The sequence below is a fragment of the Nicotiana tomentosiformis genome, chromosome 5 (genome assembly GCF_000390325.3).
Source record: "Nicotiana tomentosiformis chromosome 5, ASM39032v3, whole genome shotgun sequence".
NCBI classification, from domain to species: Eukaryota; Viridiplantae; Streptophyta; class Magnoliopsida; order Solanales; family Solanaceae; genus Nicotiana; species Nicotiana tomentosiformis.
Genome location: NC_090816.1, coordinates 28,683,883 through 28,697,128, shown reverse-complemented (window position 1 = coordinate 28,697,128; position 13,246 = coordinate 28,683,883). Strand labels below are relative to the sequence as shown.

Here is a 13,246-nt window from a genome sequence, read left to right as displayed (position 1 = left end):
TTTTTTTTTTGTCAGTGTTGTTTTTGTTTAATTGCTTTCCTAAAATAATTAATTGAATGAATTAGAACTCTAATTCTGTAATAATAGTACACGGTTTTTTTAAACGACATTATACACCTTGGTTTGATAGAAAATCCTTGATAATAATTTTATAAAAGTGATGGCAAGGCAACATCATACAGTCTTGTGCTCTAAACAAATTTTGTCTCCACGAAATTAAACAGGATACTTCGAATTTTTGTGTGATTAATGGAGGAGTAGGAGTAAGGATTGAATTACAAATAACTTTGATATTTTTCTTTTAAAAATAAATTACTACTATTTCAATCATAATCTTTCACTTGAGAAAACATCAGAAAAAATCATCGAATTCTGACAAAAACATCAATCTAGACGACGAATATTATCCAAGTTATCTTTTTTATAGAGTGACATGTCTAAATTATAAGAAACTTTTAAAGTGGTTTGGTATCATTTCTTTTTCTTAGATTTCCAAAATCTTAAAACAAAATAAAAAATTGATCCCTTGTACTTGTCATGTTTTGTTTTGGATTTCACGGTGAAGAAACTAGTCAAACTCTTCGTGTTATCAAGAAATAATCTCGCATGATATTTCTAGCGTCAAAGTTAAAATATTAATTGTTCAATTAGATTTTACTATTTAGCATAATTACTCAACCCGATTTTAGTATTTAACATTGATTATGATTTAAAAGGGATGCAAATTACAAATTGGCGGTTATACGGTTTGACCAAAAAGTATAAATTTCGGTTAAACTATCAAATTTATATAACAAGGGGTTAAATCTAGTTAAGGATAATAACTCTAGACACTAATCTTGAAAACGTACAGTAGACGGGACAGACCCCATGAACGATTGACGACTATGAATGTGAAATATTCTCAAAGCCTGAATATTAATGGAGATATAACTAACAATAACTGGCATTTAAGTAAATAAGGAGAAAGATTAATCCAATAATGAGTGGGTAAACGAATATTTCTCTTGACAAAGATGAATGACATATAAGTTCAAGATTCGTATGAACAATCCTCAGATCTGGTGGAAAGGTGGGAATAATATGGACAAGAATCTTTATCAAAAGATAGTCTTTGTATTTTTGCGAGAGAGAAAGTCTTATTCTCAAAAGTGTTCTTATCAAAATCAATATTACATGCCCCTATCATTGTCTCCTCTTTCTATATATATGGGACATTTTTTTCTAGGAAACCCTAGAATATTCCCTTTTAGTACCCTATCCTGACAAATTAGTCGTTACAAGTCTTATCATCAATAGTCAATCTCGACCTCGATCCTTGTTGACATCTTGACTGCGATCTCCGTCGATATCTTGACCACGGCCCATGTCGGCACCTCGGCCATAGACCTCGCTGCATCTTGGGCGAGCTCGACCGATAACTTTCTTTAATGTCATATTACGCTAAATATTCTGAAGACAGATTTTTGCCTATATAGTTAGTCCCTCCGCTTATTAAGGCCGAGCTCGAACGGCCTTGATGAGCGGACTCTGTTTGTCGTAGTTGATGAAATTTGGCGAGCAAATTGGGTAGCGACGCTTTAGGCGAGGAGGCAACATGACTTTTCGTGAGTTGCAAACTTTGGTTATGCATTATTTCAGAATGACGTCATGACATCATGTGTCATTATGACGCGTTTTTCCGACGCTTTGTGTCGTTTCTTGCGCCTCTGCCATTTCGATACCTGCGCTGGGTAATGGTGGCCTGATTTCTGAGTCATGGTACTTGAACTCTTATAAATAGGGACCTGAGGCCATTTGTGTTTGTTTTGCATTCTCATAATATATAATCTCATGTATTCTTTCCTTCATACTCCATACTGAATCCTAGTCTCATTTTTTCTTTGTCGTTGCGTGTCCACTCTCCTGATTCCACCGATCTTCGTTGCTTCTAACTCTTGTGTTTAAAACATCCTCCTTCAAGAATATGGTTAACGCACCCTCTGGCTCCGGTATGGCGGCTAACCCTACCCCATTGGCGGTACGTATGCCTCCTCACGGCGACGGTGTTTTTGTTGCCCTTGAAGATGATAGATTTCCTACGGTGGAGGAAATAATTCCTCGTAGTGAAAAGACTAGATCTGACTTTTCAAAGTTACCTGAAGACGACCCTGAGGCCTCGAAATCGGTGATGAACGAGGTCGGTCTCGCTGAATTTAAGGCAAAGTTCAAAATTTTGACTCACATAGATTTGGTTTCGGCAGGATGCGACGTGGTACAAATACACCGCCCAGGATATTGCGCGATCTACACGTATCCGTTCTACGTAGGCTATTCCTTTCCTCTCCTCCCATTGGCGGAGGAACTTTGCCGCTACTACGACGTCTGCCCGTCCCAACTCCCCCTTCACATCTACAAGCTTATCCGCATATTGATGAAATATACAGAGTTGGTTGGCCGTGGGGTCTCTCTTCGCCACCTCATGCACCTCTTCGCCCCTAGTTTCTATAGGGGGACGATGCTGCATCTTCGTCACCGAGGAAGTAAACGTTTGGTAGTGAAGATGGACGACAAAGCAAATCGTCAGTTCTGGCTCAGCTACATCTTCGTCAAGACCGAGGAAGTGGTGGCCAACACAAGCGAATTCCCTGAGGCTTGGAATTATGCCTGTAAGTATCTCTTTCTAAGCGTTTGTTTTGCCCATTTTTAGTCGTAGTCTAACATCTCGCGCAGCCGAGACATTTCCCCCTCATTTGGTTGAGGATATTCATGACTGGGTCAACCAGGTCTTACCTCTCACAGTGGGGATTCGTGAATGGTCGGCTTTTATCAAGAAATTCGGGCCAGCGCCTTCAGTGACCAGTGAGTTCGTCTATCCGTATTCATCTATACGTTCGTTATCTTTTGTCCATGCCGTTTTGACCTCGTGGTCGCCTGCTCGTTACAATTTTGTGCAGAAAGTGACATTCTAACTTTTCTTTTGCAGCCTGAGGATCTTCGAAAAGTCTGAAGGCTCCTGCTCCAGCGTTCCGCAAAAGGAAGGAAGCTTCTGTTCCTTCTGTCGCTGTGAGATCTGCTTGGTCATCGACTACGCCTGCCGCGGGACTCTCAACCTGTCCTATACATCATCTAATAGACGAGGATGATGAAGAGGAATCATCATCGAATGGTGATAATTTGCTTCCCCGTAAGAGGCGATCTGTAGATGTCGGAGAAAGAGTTGTCCGTGCGGGGATCTCGATGATAGAGGATTTCGTCATTCGAGAAACGGCGACCATAGATCTTGGAGATGACGTCGAGTTACCACCCATGATTCCGCCGTCATCAGGGGCCGAGGAGGGTACGTCTCTCCCTGAGGCCGTGATGGATTTTGAGGGGTCGTCGATGAGAGTCCTTGACACCTTACGGCAGGATGAGCCGTCGGCCTCGCTACCAGCCGAGGATCCTTCTTCCCGGGTTGACACAAAGGGGAAACGCGTAGACGAAGAAGGTTATTAGACAGGCTCCTATATAGATGCTGAGGAGGTGAGGATGATGGGGGAAAGGCTTACCCGAGTTGAGGTGAGATTGGAGGGGACCATGCGGAATATTATGATCCCCTTGGACCGAGATTTGCTGGTGAATACCGAGGACGTGGTCCCTACTCTTGGTCCCCTCTGTTCTGATGTGGAGGGTAAAACCCTTGAGAAGCTAAAAGATGCTACTTTGTTGAGGAGTATAATCGGCCTCGTTCTTAGGGTAAGCCTTTTGATTTTTTCTTCGTTCTTTTTTTTTTTGTTGAGCTCAGTTTCATTCTTATTCCTCATTTTCTGTCTTTCTTTCAGACCGTGATTTTGGAGATCGAGAGCGCCTGGTGGGATGAGAGGAGTAAGGCCATTTTTCAGAAGATGGAGCGAAAGTATCGCGAATACCGTGATAAACACCGTGAGCTTTGCAGGCGGCTTGGTGGGAGTAGCAATTTCCGGGCTCTCCGAGACGAGCTGAAGGAGAAGGATGACGAGTTGGTGAGGGTCATCAGAAAATGTAGCAAACTAGAGGGGGCGTTGAGGGACAAGGAAGAAGAACTCGAGGTGAGCAAGGGGGTTGAGGCCCAATGTGCCGATCTTCATTCCCGGATGGTTTCATTGCGCATCGAGCTTGAGGAGTGTCAACTCAAAGTGGACGCTCTGAGTGGCAAGGTTGCTGATAAGGCGGCGAGCTTAGAGAAGGCGAAGTTGGCTCAGTTGTCAGCTGCGAGGAAGGTGGAGGCTTTTGCAATCGTGAACCGCATTCTTCATTCTGAGAGGGAGTGCGCTTTGGCGATGGCCAGGCTCAGGAAAAAACGGCTTGATGAGTGGATAGGGGAGCTGGAGAAAGAGGTTTCGAGCCTCAGTGACCGAGTTATTGTTCCCGAGGCTGGGAAGGCGCACTTGTTGGCTCAGCCGTCCTCGTCCTGCACTTCTGCCTTTCCTGATGTTTCGCGGGATTTGTACGAGGAATGGATTCACGTCGAGGCCCAGCTGGATATATTCAAGGATCTAATGGGTACGGGGGGTGTTTCAGAAGCCGACTTCGAGGACGCTCGTGCTAAATGTTACGCGGCGCCTTCCTGAGATTCTTTGGAAGGGCGATGTAAGGCTAAGCAATAAATGTCAGTGCGATTGATGTCCGCCAACTGAGGTCCCCTTCGTACGCTAGACTAGATTGTTAGTGTCATACGGGAAAACTAATGTCAATAACAACTGAGAGAGTATAAAAGAGAATTGAGAATGAAAGAAAGCTTAATTGTATTAATGAAAGCTATTACAAAAAAGCAATACGGTGTCGGGGGGAGAGACAGTAGTACAGAGAATTGTTTGCTTGCTAGAAAGTTTGATTGCTTGATCCCCCTTAATAATGCTTAAAAACAATAAACCAAAGTTACATAACTTGACCTAAATAAGCTGTAAAAGCACACTTAAAGAAAATGCAGTAAAACTACTCTATATTTATAATGAAAAGAACTTAGTCTTCTACAAGGTAGAAACAGGTCTGTTGGCAGTAATTTTTTCTTTAGCATCAGGGTTTGCGCACGCGGCGTTGTTGGCGTCTGCCTGTGGCTGGGCGCTGGCGATGGCTAGCGGTGGGGCGACAGAGGCACATGCGCGCTTGTCACTTGGAGTTACCGAGACCACGGGGCCGACCGTGGCATTGGGAGGCTTGCTAGGATGCCACGGGACGCGTCCAAGGGGTCACGGGGCATGGCGTGAAAGCCGCCCATGAAATTCTCCCCCACCTGAGTTGGCGACGTCCTCGGTGCCTTACTTGCAAGATAATCATCAAGTAGGCTCCTGTAGGCTTTGAGGTTTGTTCCCCTCTCACATGTGTTCTCCTCTGCATCACATCCCTACCATTTCACCAAAAAATCTTGGTGATCTTTCCTTGAGGCGTGAATCACTCGATCGTCAAGAATAGCTTCAACACGCCTTTTCTCGGTTAAATTGGGTCCTCGAATACTGGGTAATGTGAGTTGGCTCCGCGAAGGATCCTCCATATCTTCCCAAAAAGGTTTCAAGAGATTGACATGGAAAACGGGATGGATTTTCCACCAAGCTGGGGTATCCACCCAGTATGCAACTTTCCCAATGCGTCTTTCAATGGACAAGAGTCCAATATATTTTTGCAATAGGCGAGAGTCATGGACCCCTGCAAACAAGTACCGCTTAGGATTTCGACCATCACTTTGTCTCCTACATGGTATTCAACAAAGCAATGATTTTAATCAGCATGCCTCTTCATCCGCTTTGGGGCTTTGACAAGATAGCTCCGCACTATCTCCAAATTTCGCTTCCATTCTTTTGAGAAACTAGCAACTTGAGGTGATTTTGACATGTTCGGTGCATTCACAGTGTGTGGGAGTAGAGGTTGTTGTCTGGTAATAATTTCAAAAGCATTTTTATTGGTACTAGAGCTCTTTTGTGAATTGAAACACAGCTGAGCAGCATCGAGAAGCTTCACCCAGTTCTTCTGCAATCCAGTTACAAAGTAGCGGAGATATTCCTCCAGCATGCCATTGAATCGCTCCGTCTAGCCATCAGATTGCGGATGAAAACTTGAGCTATGACTCAATTTTGACCCGAGACACTTAAAGAGCTGGGTCCAAAAGTTGCTAGTGAAGCGTGAGTCGCAATCACTAACGATGTCTTTAGGCAGGCCCCACTATTTGACGACATGAGAGAAGAAGAGTCGAGTTGTTTCTTGTGCTGATATATATTGTGGGGCTGCTATAAAGGTAGCATACTTGGAAAATCAATCCACCACAACCAGGATAGTTGTGAGATCTCCGACCTTGGTCAATCCGGTGATGAAATCCAGGGAAATGTTTTCCCAAGGTCTTTTTGGGACATCTAGTGGTTACAAGAGTCCTACTTGCGTCAAGCGGTCCGACTTATCCTTCTGGCATACTAGACAAGTCTTCACATACGGAGCAACGTCATCTATCATTTGATGCCAATAATATGCACGACGAAGTAATGCCATGGTGCGTTCTTCAACGAGATGACCAACCCATAAAGTATCATGGCATTCCGCCAGAAGAGTCCTTCGCATATCTCCTCTTTTAGGAACATAAAGTCGGTTCCCTTTCACTTTCAGGAAACCATCTTCTGTGTAGAACTGGCGAGTCTTTCCATGTCCTACCAAATCAACCAAATACTGAGTAACAAGATCCTTGATGAGTAGATCCCGTATCTGGTCTTTTATGGTGGTGGTTACTTTGCTCCCCCTTAGGGTGGCGAGTAGGCACACTGATGCTAGATCAGCTCTCTGACTGAGCGCATCAACAACATGATTAGTCTTCCCACTTCGGTACTCTAGGTTGAAGTGAAATTTCGCTAGGAGGTCCTTCCACCTAGCCTGTCGACCATTCAGCTTCGGATGGGTCATGAAATGGCTAATATCTGTGTTGTTTGTCTTGACCACGAACGGGGTTCCCAGTAGATAATGCCTCCAAAGACGTAATCAATGAGCGGCAACCAATAATTCTTTCTCGTGGCCGGTATAGCGCCGCTTTGTATCATTCAGTTTCCGGCTCTCGTACGCTACATGATGCTCTTATTGTAGCAAGAATCCACCAAGGGTATAGTCGGAGGCATCCGTTTGTACCTCGAATGGCTTGGCCAAATCAGGGAGAGCCAAGATTGGGCTACTAGACATAACCGCTTTCAATGTGTTGAAGGCCTCTACTCGCCTGGGTCCCTAATCCCAGGGTGTGACCTTCTTGAGAAGTTATGTCAGTGGTACTGCAATGAGTGAGTAATTTTTCACAAATCACCGATAGAAGTTGCATAGGCCTAGGAATGACCTCAAGGCGTGTATATCCTTAGGTGGCAGCCAATTTGTTATGGCCTGAATCTTCTTTTGGTTTAACTTGATCTGCCCTTCCTTGATGACATGTCCGAGGAAGTCAATTTGTTCTTGAGCAAAGGAGAACTTGGATATCTTCGCATATAATTTGTACTCCCACAATCGGGCTAGGACCTTCCGCAAGTGCTCCAGGTGTTCTTCCAATGTCATCCAAGTATACCACCACGAATTCATCAATGTATTCTCGGAAGACTTGGTTCATCAGGGTGTAAAATGTGGTTGGCGCATTAGTTAAGCCGAATGGCATAACCAGGAAGTCATACGACCTATATCTTGTCACGCAGGTCGTCTTGTGTTCATCACCCTCTACAATCCGAACTTGCCAATAACATGTCCTCAGGTCTATTTTGGTGAACACCGTCGCACCACCCTATCTATCGAACAAGTCTACCATTAGCAGAATAGGGTACTTGTTCTTCACGGTGATTTTGTTTAGAGCCAGATAATCCACACAGAGTCGTAAACTGCCATCATGTTTCTTTTGGAATAACACAGGGGACCCGTGTGGGGACTTGGAGGGTACGATGATCTTTGTATCTTGCATTTCCGTCAATTGTCTCCGAAGCTCGGTGAGTTCGGGTTGTGACGTTCTGTACGGCGCCCGGACATGAGGCTTCTCACCTGGCACCAACTCAATCTCATGGTCCACAGTGCACCTATGCGGGAGTCGTTTTGGCATGTCTTGTGGCATGATGTCTTCAAATTCCAGTAGCAGCTCCTTCATGGGTGCAGGAATGGGACCCGAGGAGGGTTCTATATCTTCAATGCAAAGGGTATCCAGGAACGTGAGTTCATGTCTTTTGACCCCCTTCTTCAACTGCAAGGCCGAGATGTTCTCGGCGGCCATCTTCATGGGCATGCATGGAATAATACAGGGATTGGCCCCATTTGTTCCCATCATCAGTAGCAGGTCTGCATACGGTACGGGCATGGTGTTGGTTTGCCTCAGGAATTCCAACCCCACTATCAACTCAAAGTCATCTATGATCACCACGCGCAAGTTGAAATTTCCTTCATAAGGTCCAAGCTTCACTGGTACTTCATTGGCTATTCCACCCACTGGCTGGGGAGATGAGTTGATAGCCTTGACACGACCTATGCCTTTTCCTACAACTAAGCTAAGGCACTCTACCTGAGTCGAGGCTAAGTAGTTGTGGGTAGCACCCGTGTCTATCATCTCCCGAATGGGCTTGCCATTTACTTTCACGTCGACAAACATTAAGGTTCTCTCTTTCTTAAGAGGAGTCCTCTCATTTGCCTTATTTTTCCCTTTCTTGGTGATTGGGCAGGGGTCATTTTCTTACGTATACCAGCACTGATTCCCGCTAAGGACTCAAAAATAGAGCCAACAATTGCATTGAATGCACCTACTGGTTCAGTCTGGCACGCATCATTTGCGTCATCATCCGTCCCATAATCAAAAGCTTGATGGGTGTTCATCTGTGCATGTGGGCATTCATTATTCCATTGTGGTTCGCCGCAATGACGGCATCCTGAGGGGGGTTTCCTCCCCGATCGTTATTGTTAGATCCAGTGCTAGTACTGCCTGAGGAGGGAGCCTTAGAGTTGGTTGCACTACGGGCTCCTCCACTTTTGCTAGGGCCACCAGTGTTCGGCTGGCCCCCTTTATATCCTCTCCGGACAAGCTGTTGAGGCTTGTCCTTCCGGGCTTCCACTTGATAATCCCCAAGGCACTCTGCTACTTGGATCTCCTTAGGTAACATGTCTACCCTTTGTCTTTGTAGCTCCATGCGAGCATAAGGTTTCAACCCTTCCAAGAAGGTGAAGAGTTTGTCTTTGTCCCCCATGTCACGGATGTTCAGCATGAGCGCAGAGAATTCCCGCACTAATTTGGTCTGGCGGAGCTCCCGTAGCTTTCTCCTTGCATTGTACTCAACATTTTCGGGGAAAAACTATAGGCGTTGACTGCCTTCAGTTCAACCCATGCCTCGAGGGCATCTTCACCGGCCATGATGGCTTTGTATTTCACCCGCCACCAGAGTTTGGCATCACTGTGAAGATACATGGCAGCAATTGCTACCCTCTTAGCTTCTTCAAGGCCACCTACATCATCGAAGTATTGTTCAATATCGAAAATGAAGTTTTCCACTTCGTTGGCATTCTGAGCTCTATTGTATGGCTTTGGCTCAGGAATTTCAGTTTTTGTGCCAGATGGGCGAGGTTCACAACACCCCCGATTTGATTTTCGCCTCCTTGAAGCAGGCCTTGTAAAGCAGCATTGACAACGTTGAACTAGCCTGTCACGTTGTATATAGTTTGTTGCATGGAAGTCACCCCATCTGCCTCATGTGCTAAATCCTCGACACGCTCCTGTTGGAGGACCTTGAATTTACTAAAAATTTTGGCTACCTCTGTGGTTGTCGTTTGTCGGTCTCCTTCAGAGTCACGATTGATATTTTCTATGTCAACTTCGGCTTGGAGCAGTCTGCGGTCCAGGTCATCCAACCTTTATACTAGGCTGGTCTTTAGGTCAGGCACCATATCCACGATGGGCTGTAATACGTCAACCATCTCTTTAAGGATCACGATGTGATCCCCATGATTCACCATGGTCAGAAATGGTGGTAATTGCAATGTAATCCCTCGTCCGATGTCGTGCCTAGGCTCTGATACCAACAGTTAAGCGGCGCCTTCCTAAGATTCTTTGGAAGGGCGACGTAAGGCTAAGCAATCGATGTTAGTGTGATTGTTGTCCGCCAACTGAAGTCCCCTCCGTACGCTAGACTAGATTGCTAGTGACGTACGGGAAAATCAATGTCATGAAAAACTGAGATAGTAGAAAAGAGAATTGAGAATGAAAGAAAGCTTGATTGCATTAAGGAAAGCTATTATAGAAAAGCAACACGGTGTCGGGAGGAGACACCAGTACAGAGAATTGTTTGCTTGCTAGAAAGTTTGATAGCGATCCCCCTTAATAATGCTTAAAAAAAATAAACTAAAGTTACATAACTTGATCTAAATAAGCTATAAAAGCACACTTGAAGAAAATATAGTAAAACTACTTTATATTTACAATGAAAAAGACTTAGTCTTCTACAAGGTAGAAACATGTCCGTTGGCGTCTGCCTGTGGATGGGCGATGGCGATAGATAGCGGTGGGGCGACAGAGGCACATGCATGCTTGTCACTTAGAGCTGCCGAGACCACGGGGCCGACCGTGGCGCTATGCATTGGGAGGCTTGCCAGGACGCCACGAGGCTCGTCCAAGGGGTCATGGAGCATGGCTGGAAAGCTGCCCATGACATAAAGCACGTAAAGCTCGATTTTCTTACGGCTATTATCCCGCTACACCGAAAGCCGACGACAACGAAGAGGATGTAGGCGTGGATCGGATCGAACAAGATGCCCTGTATGAGGATGAATATCCCGCTGGAGATAGCCATAGCAAGGATCTAGGTGGAGATGGTCTGGGCGATCAAGTTGGTGGCGTTGCTGGGCTAGGTGGTGATTAGTTGTTCTTCTTTTTTGTTTAGCCGTAGGCTTGTGTGTACTTTTTATATGCATGTAGCCTTTGTAAAAAAACATTCAAAGTATGAAGTGTTAGTTTTGTTATTCGTACCTGATTCTCTTTCTTTGTTCGGGTTTGTGCGTTTTTCTAATTTCGTTGCTTGGTTGCCTTTATCATAACAAATTTGTTTGAGTAGTATGAACGAGGTTGAAACGAAGCCTAGGTTTGATTATTTCTGAAGGCCAGCAGGTGTTGGTTCAAGGTCGAATACATCACATATTTAGTTAGGGTCATGGGCCGATTAGGTGTTAACTTGATCGAGGTCGAACGTAACCTTTAATTCGAACGAGGTCGAATGTAATCTTTAATCAATTGGGGTCGTGGGCCGAATAGGTATTAATTCGAACGAATTCGAATGTAACATTTAATTAATTTAGGTTGTGTGCCGAGTAGGTGTTAATTCGAACGAGGTCGAATATAACCTTTAATTAATTGAGGTCGTGGGCCGAATAGGTGTCAATTCGAACGAGGTCGAATGTAACCTTTAACTAATTAAGGTCGAGGGCTGAATAGGTGTTAATTCGAATGAGGTCGAATGTAACCTTTAATTAATTGAGGTTGTGGGCAAAGTAGGTGTCAATTCGAACGAGGTCGAATGTAATCTTTAATTAATTGAGGTCGTGGGTCGAATAGGTGTTAATTCGAACGAGGTCGAATGTAACCTTTAATTAATTGAGATCGTGGGCTGAATAGGTGTTAATTCGAACAAGGTCGAATGTAACCTTTAATTAATTGAGGTTGTGGGCAAAGTAGGTGTCAATTCGAACGAGGTCGAATTTAACCTTTAATTAATTGAGGTCGTGGTCGAATAGGTGTTAATTCGAATGAGGTCGAATGTAACCTTTAATTAATTGAGGTCGTGGGGTGAATAGGTGTTAATTCGAACGAGGTCGAATGTAACCTTTAATTAATTGAGGTTGTGGGCCGAATAGGTGTTAATTTGAACGAGGTCGAATGCAACTTTTAATTGGGGAGAGAAGAAATAAACTTCATGTACTTGTGCTTTGTTCATATTCTTGGAGAGATTTACATATTTTTCGGGCGATGGCTAGTAGTTCAGTCCTAGTCCCAGTCTATCTAGTCCATTCATTGGTCGAGATGGAAAAACAGTGAGAGATCGAGCAATGAACTGGTTGTCCAGTGTCTTCGTTTGTGCGCACTTCAATCCTAAAGTGTCCCCGTCATCGCCTCGTTAAAAACTTCCTCGAGAAAACCCAATCGGGACAAAACTCGAGTGAGGGAAAAAGTGCGACTTTTGGGACCTCGTCCTTTAAAAATTGAAGTACTTGAGGTGTGTAATGTTCCAGTTGTTTGGTAGTCGCTTTCCTTCCATTGTTTCTAGTGTGAATGACCCTTTGCTTCCTGCTGCCGTGATTTTGTAGGGCCGTCCCAGTTTGTTCCTAGTTTGCCTTCCCGTGGGTCTTTGCTTGGTCGTGTTTTAGCTTTAAGCACGTAGTCCCTTTCTTTAAGTGGCATGATCTTTGCTCTCTTGTTATAGTAGCATTTTGCTTGTTGCATTTGGGCGACCATTCTTACGTAGGCCATATTTTTTCGTTCACCGACTTCATCGAGTTCTTGCCCTTTACTGTCATCGTTCTTGGGTTCGCTTTCACGAGAGTATCTTAGGTTGGGTTCCCCGACCTCAACTGGTATTACTGCATGAGACCCATAGACTAACGAGTATGGCGTTTCCCCTGTGCTCATTTTTGGCGTTGTCCGGTAGGCCCAGAGTAATTCTGGTAATATTTTCGGCCAGAGTCCCTTGGTGTCTTAGAGCTTCTTCTTCATGATGTTAAGTATTGACTTTTCCTAGGACTCCGCTTGCCTGTTACCCACCGGGTGGTAAGGCGTTGACAATATTCTTTTGATGTGCCATTTTTCAAAAAAGCCGGCAACCTTCTTTCTTGCAAATTGAGGTTCGTTGTCGCAACTGATTTCTTTGGGGTGACCAAACGACATATGATGTTCGTCCAAATGAAGGTGATTACTTCATGTTCACGTATTTGGGTGAATGCTCATACTTTCACCCATTTAGATAAATAATCAGTTAAAACCAAGAGAAATTGTACGTTACCTTGTCCAGCCGGGAGGGGGCCCACAATATCCATTCCCCATTTGATGAACGGCCAAGGGGAAGTTACCGAGTGTAGGTGTTCGCCTGCTTGGTGGATCATTGGGGCGTACTTCTGGCATTGCTCACATTTTTTCACGAAATCTGCAGCCTCATTTTTCATGGTGGACGAGTAATATCCTGCTCGTATGAGGCATCTGACCAAAGCTCGATTGCCGTAGTGAGCTCCACAGTGGCCTTCGTGCACTTCTTCAAAGACGTGCTACGTCTAATTTGGGCCCAAG

The 13,246-nt window shown here is 44.7% G+C and overlaps 1 protein-coding gene across 1 annotated transcript; it reads right to left on the bottom strand.

The window, feature by feature from the left end:
- Positions 1-5,344: 5,344 nt before the first annotated feature.
- LOC138892085 (uncharacterized) lies at positions 5,345-6,882 on the bottom strand. Its single transcript, XM_070175779.1, has 3 exons — positions 6,403-6,882; positions 5,729-6,024; positions 5,345-5,687 (listed from the first exon to the last, which is right to left on the bottom strand). The coding sequence occupies exons 1-3, from the start codon at positions 6,880-6,882 to the stop codon at positions 5,345-5,347; spliced, it is 1,119 nt and encodes a 372-aa protein (XP_070031880.1).
- Between the last annotated feature and the right edge of the window lie 6,364 nt (positions 6,883-13,246).

Coding starts and splice junctions, on each gene's coding strand:
- LOC138892085 (XM_070175779.1), bottom strand. CDS start 6,882: ATGACCCATCCGAAGCTGAATGGTCGACAGGCTAGGTGGAAGGACCTC. Junction 6,025..6,402: donor CGTATGTGAAGACTTGTCTA/GTATGCCAGAAG, acceptor TCTGATGGCTAG/ACGGAGCGATTCAATGGCAT. Junction 5,688..5,728: donor GCCCCAAAGCGGATGAAGAG/GCATGCTGATTA, acceptor AATACCATGTAG/GAGACAAAGTGATGGTCGAA.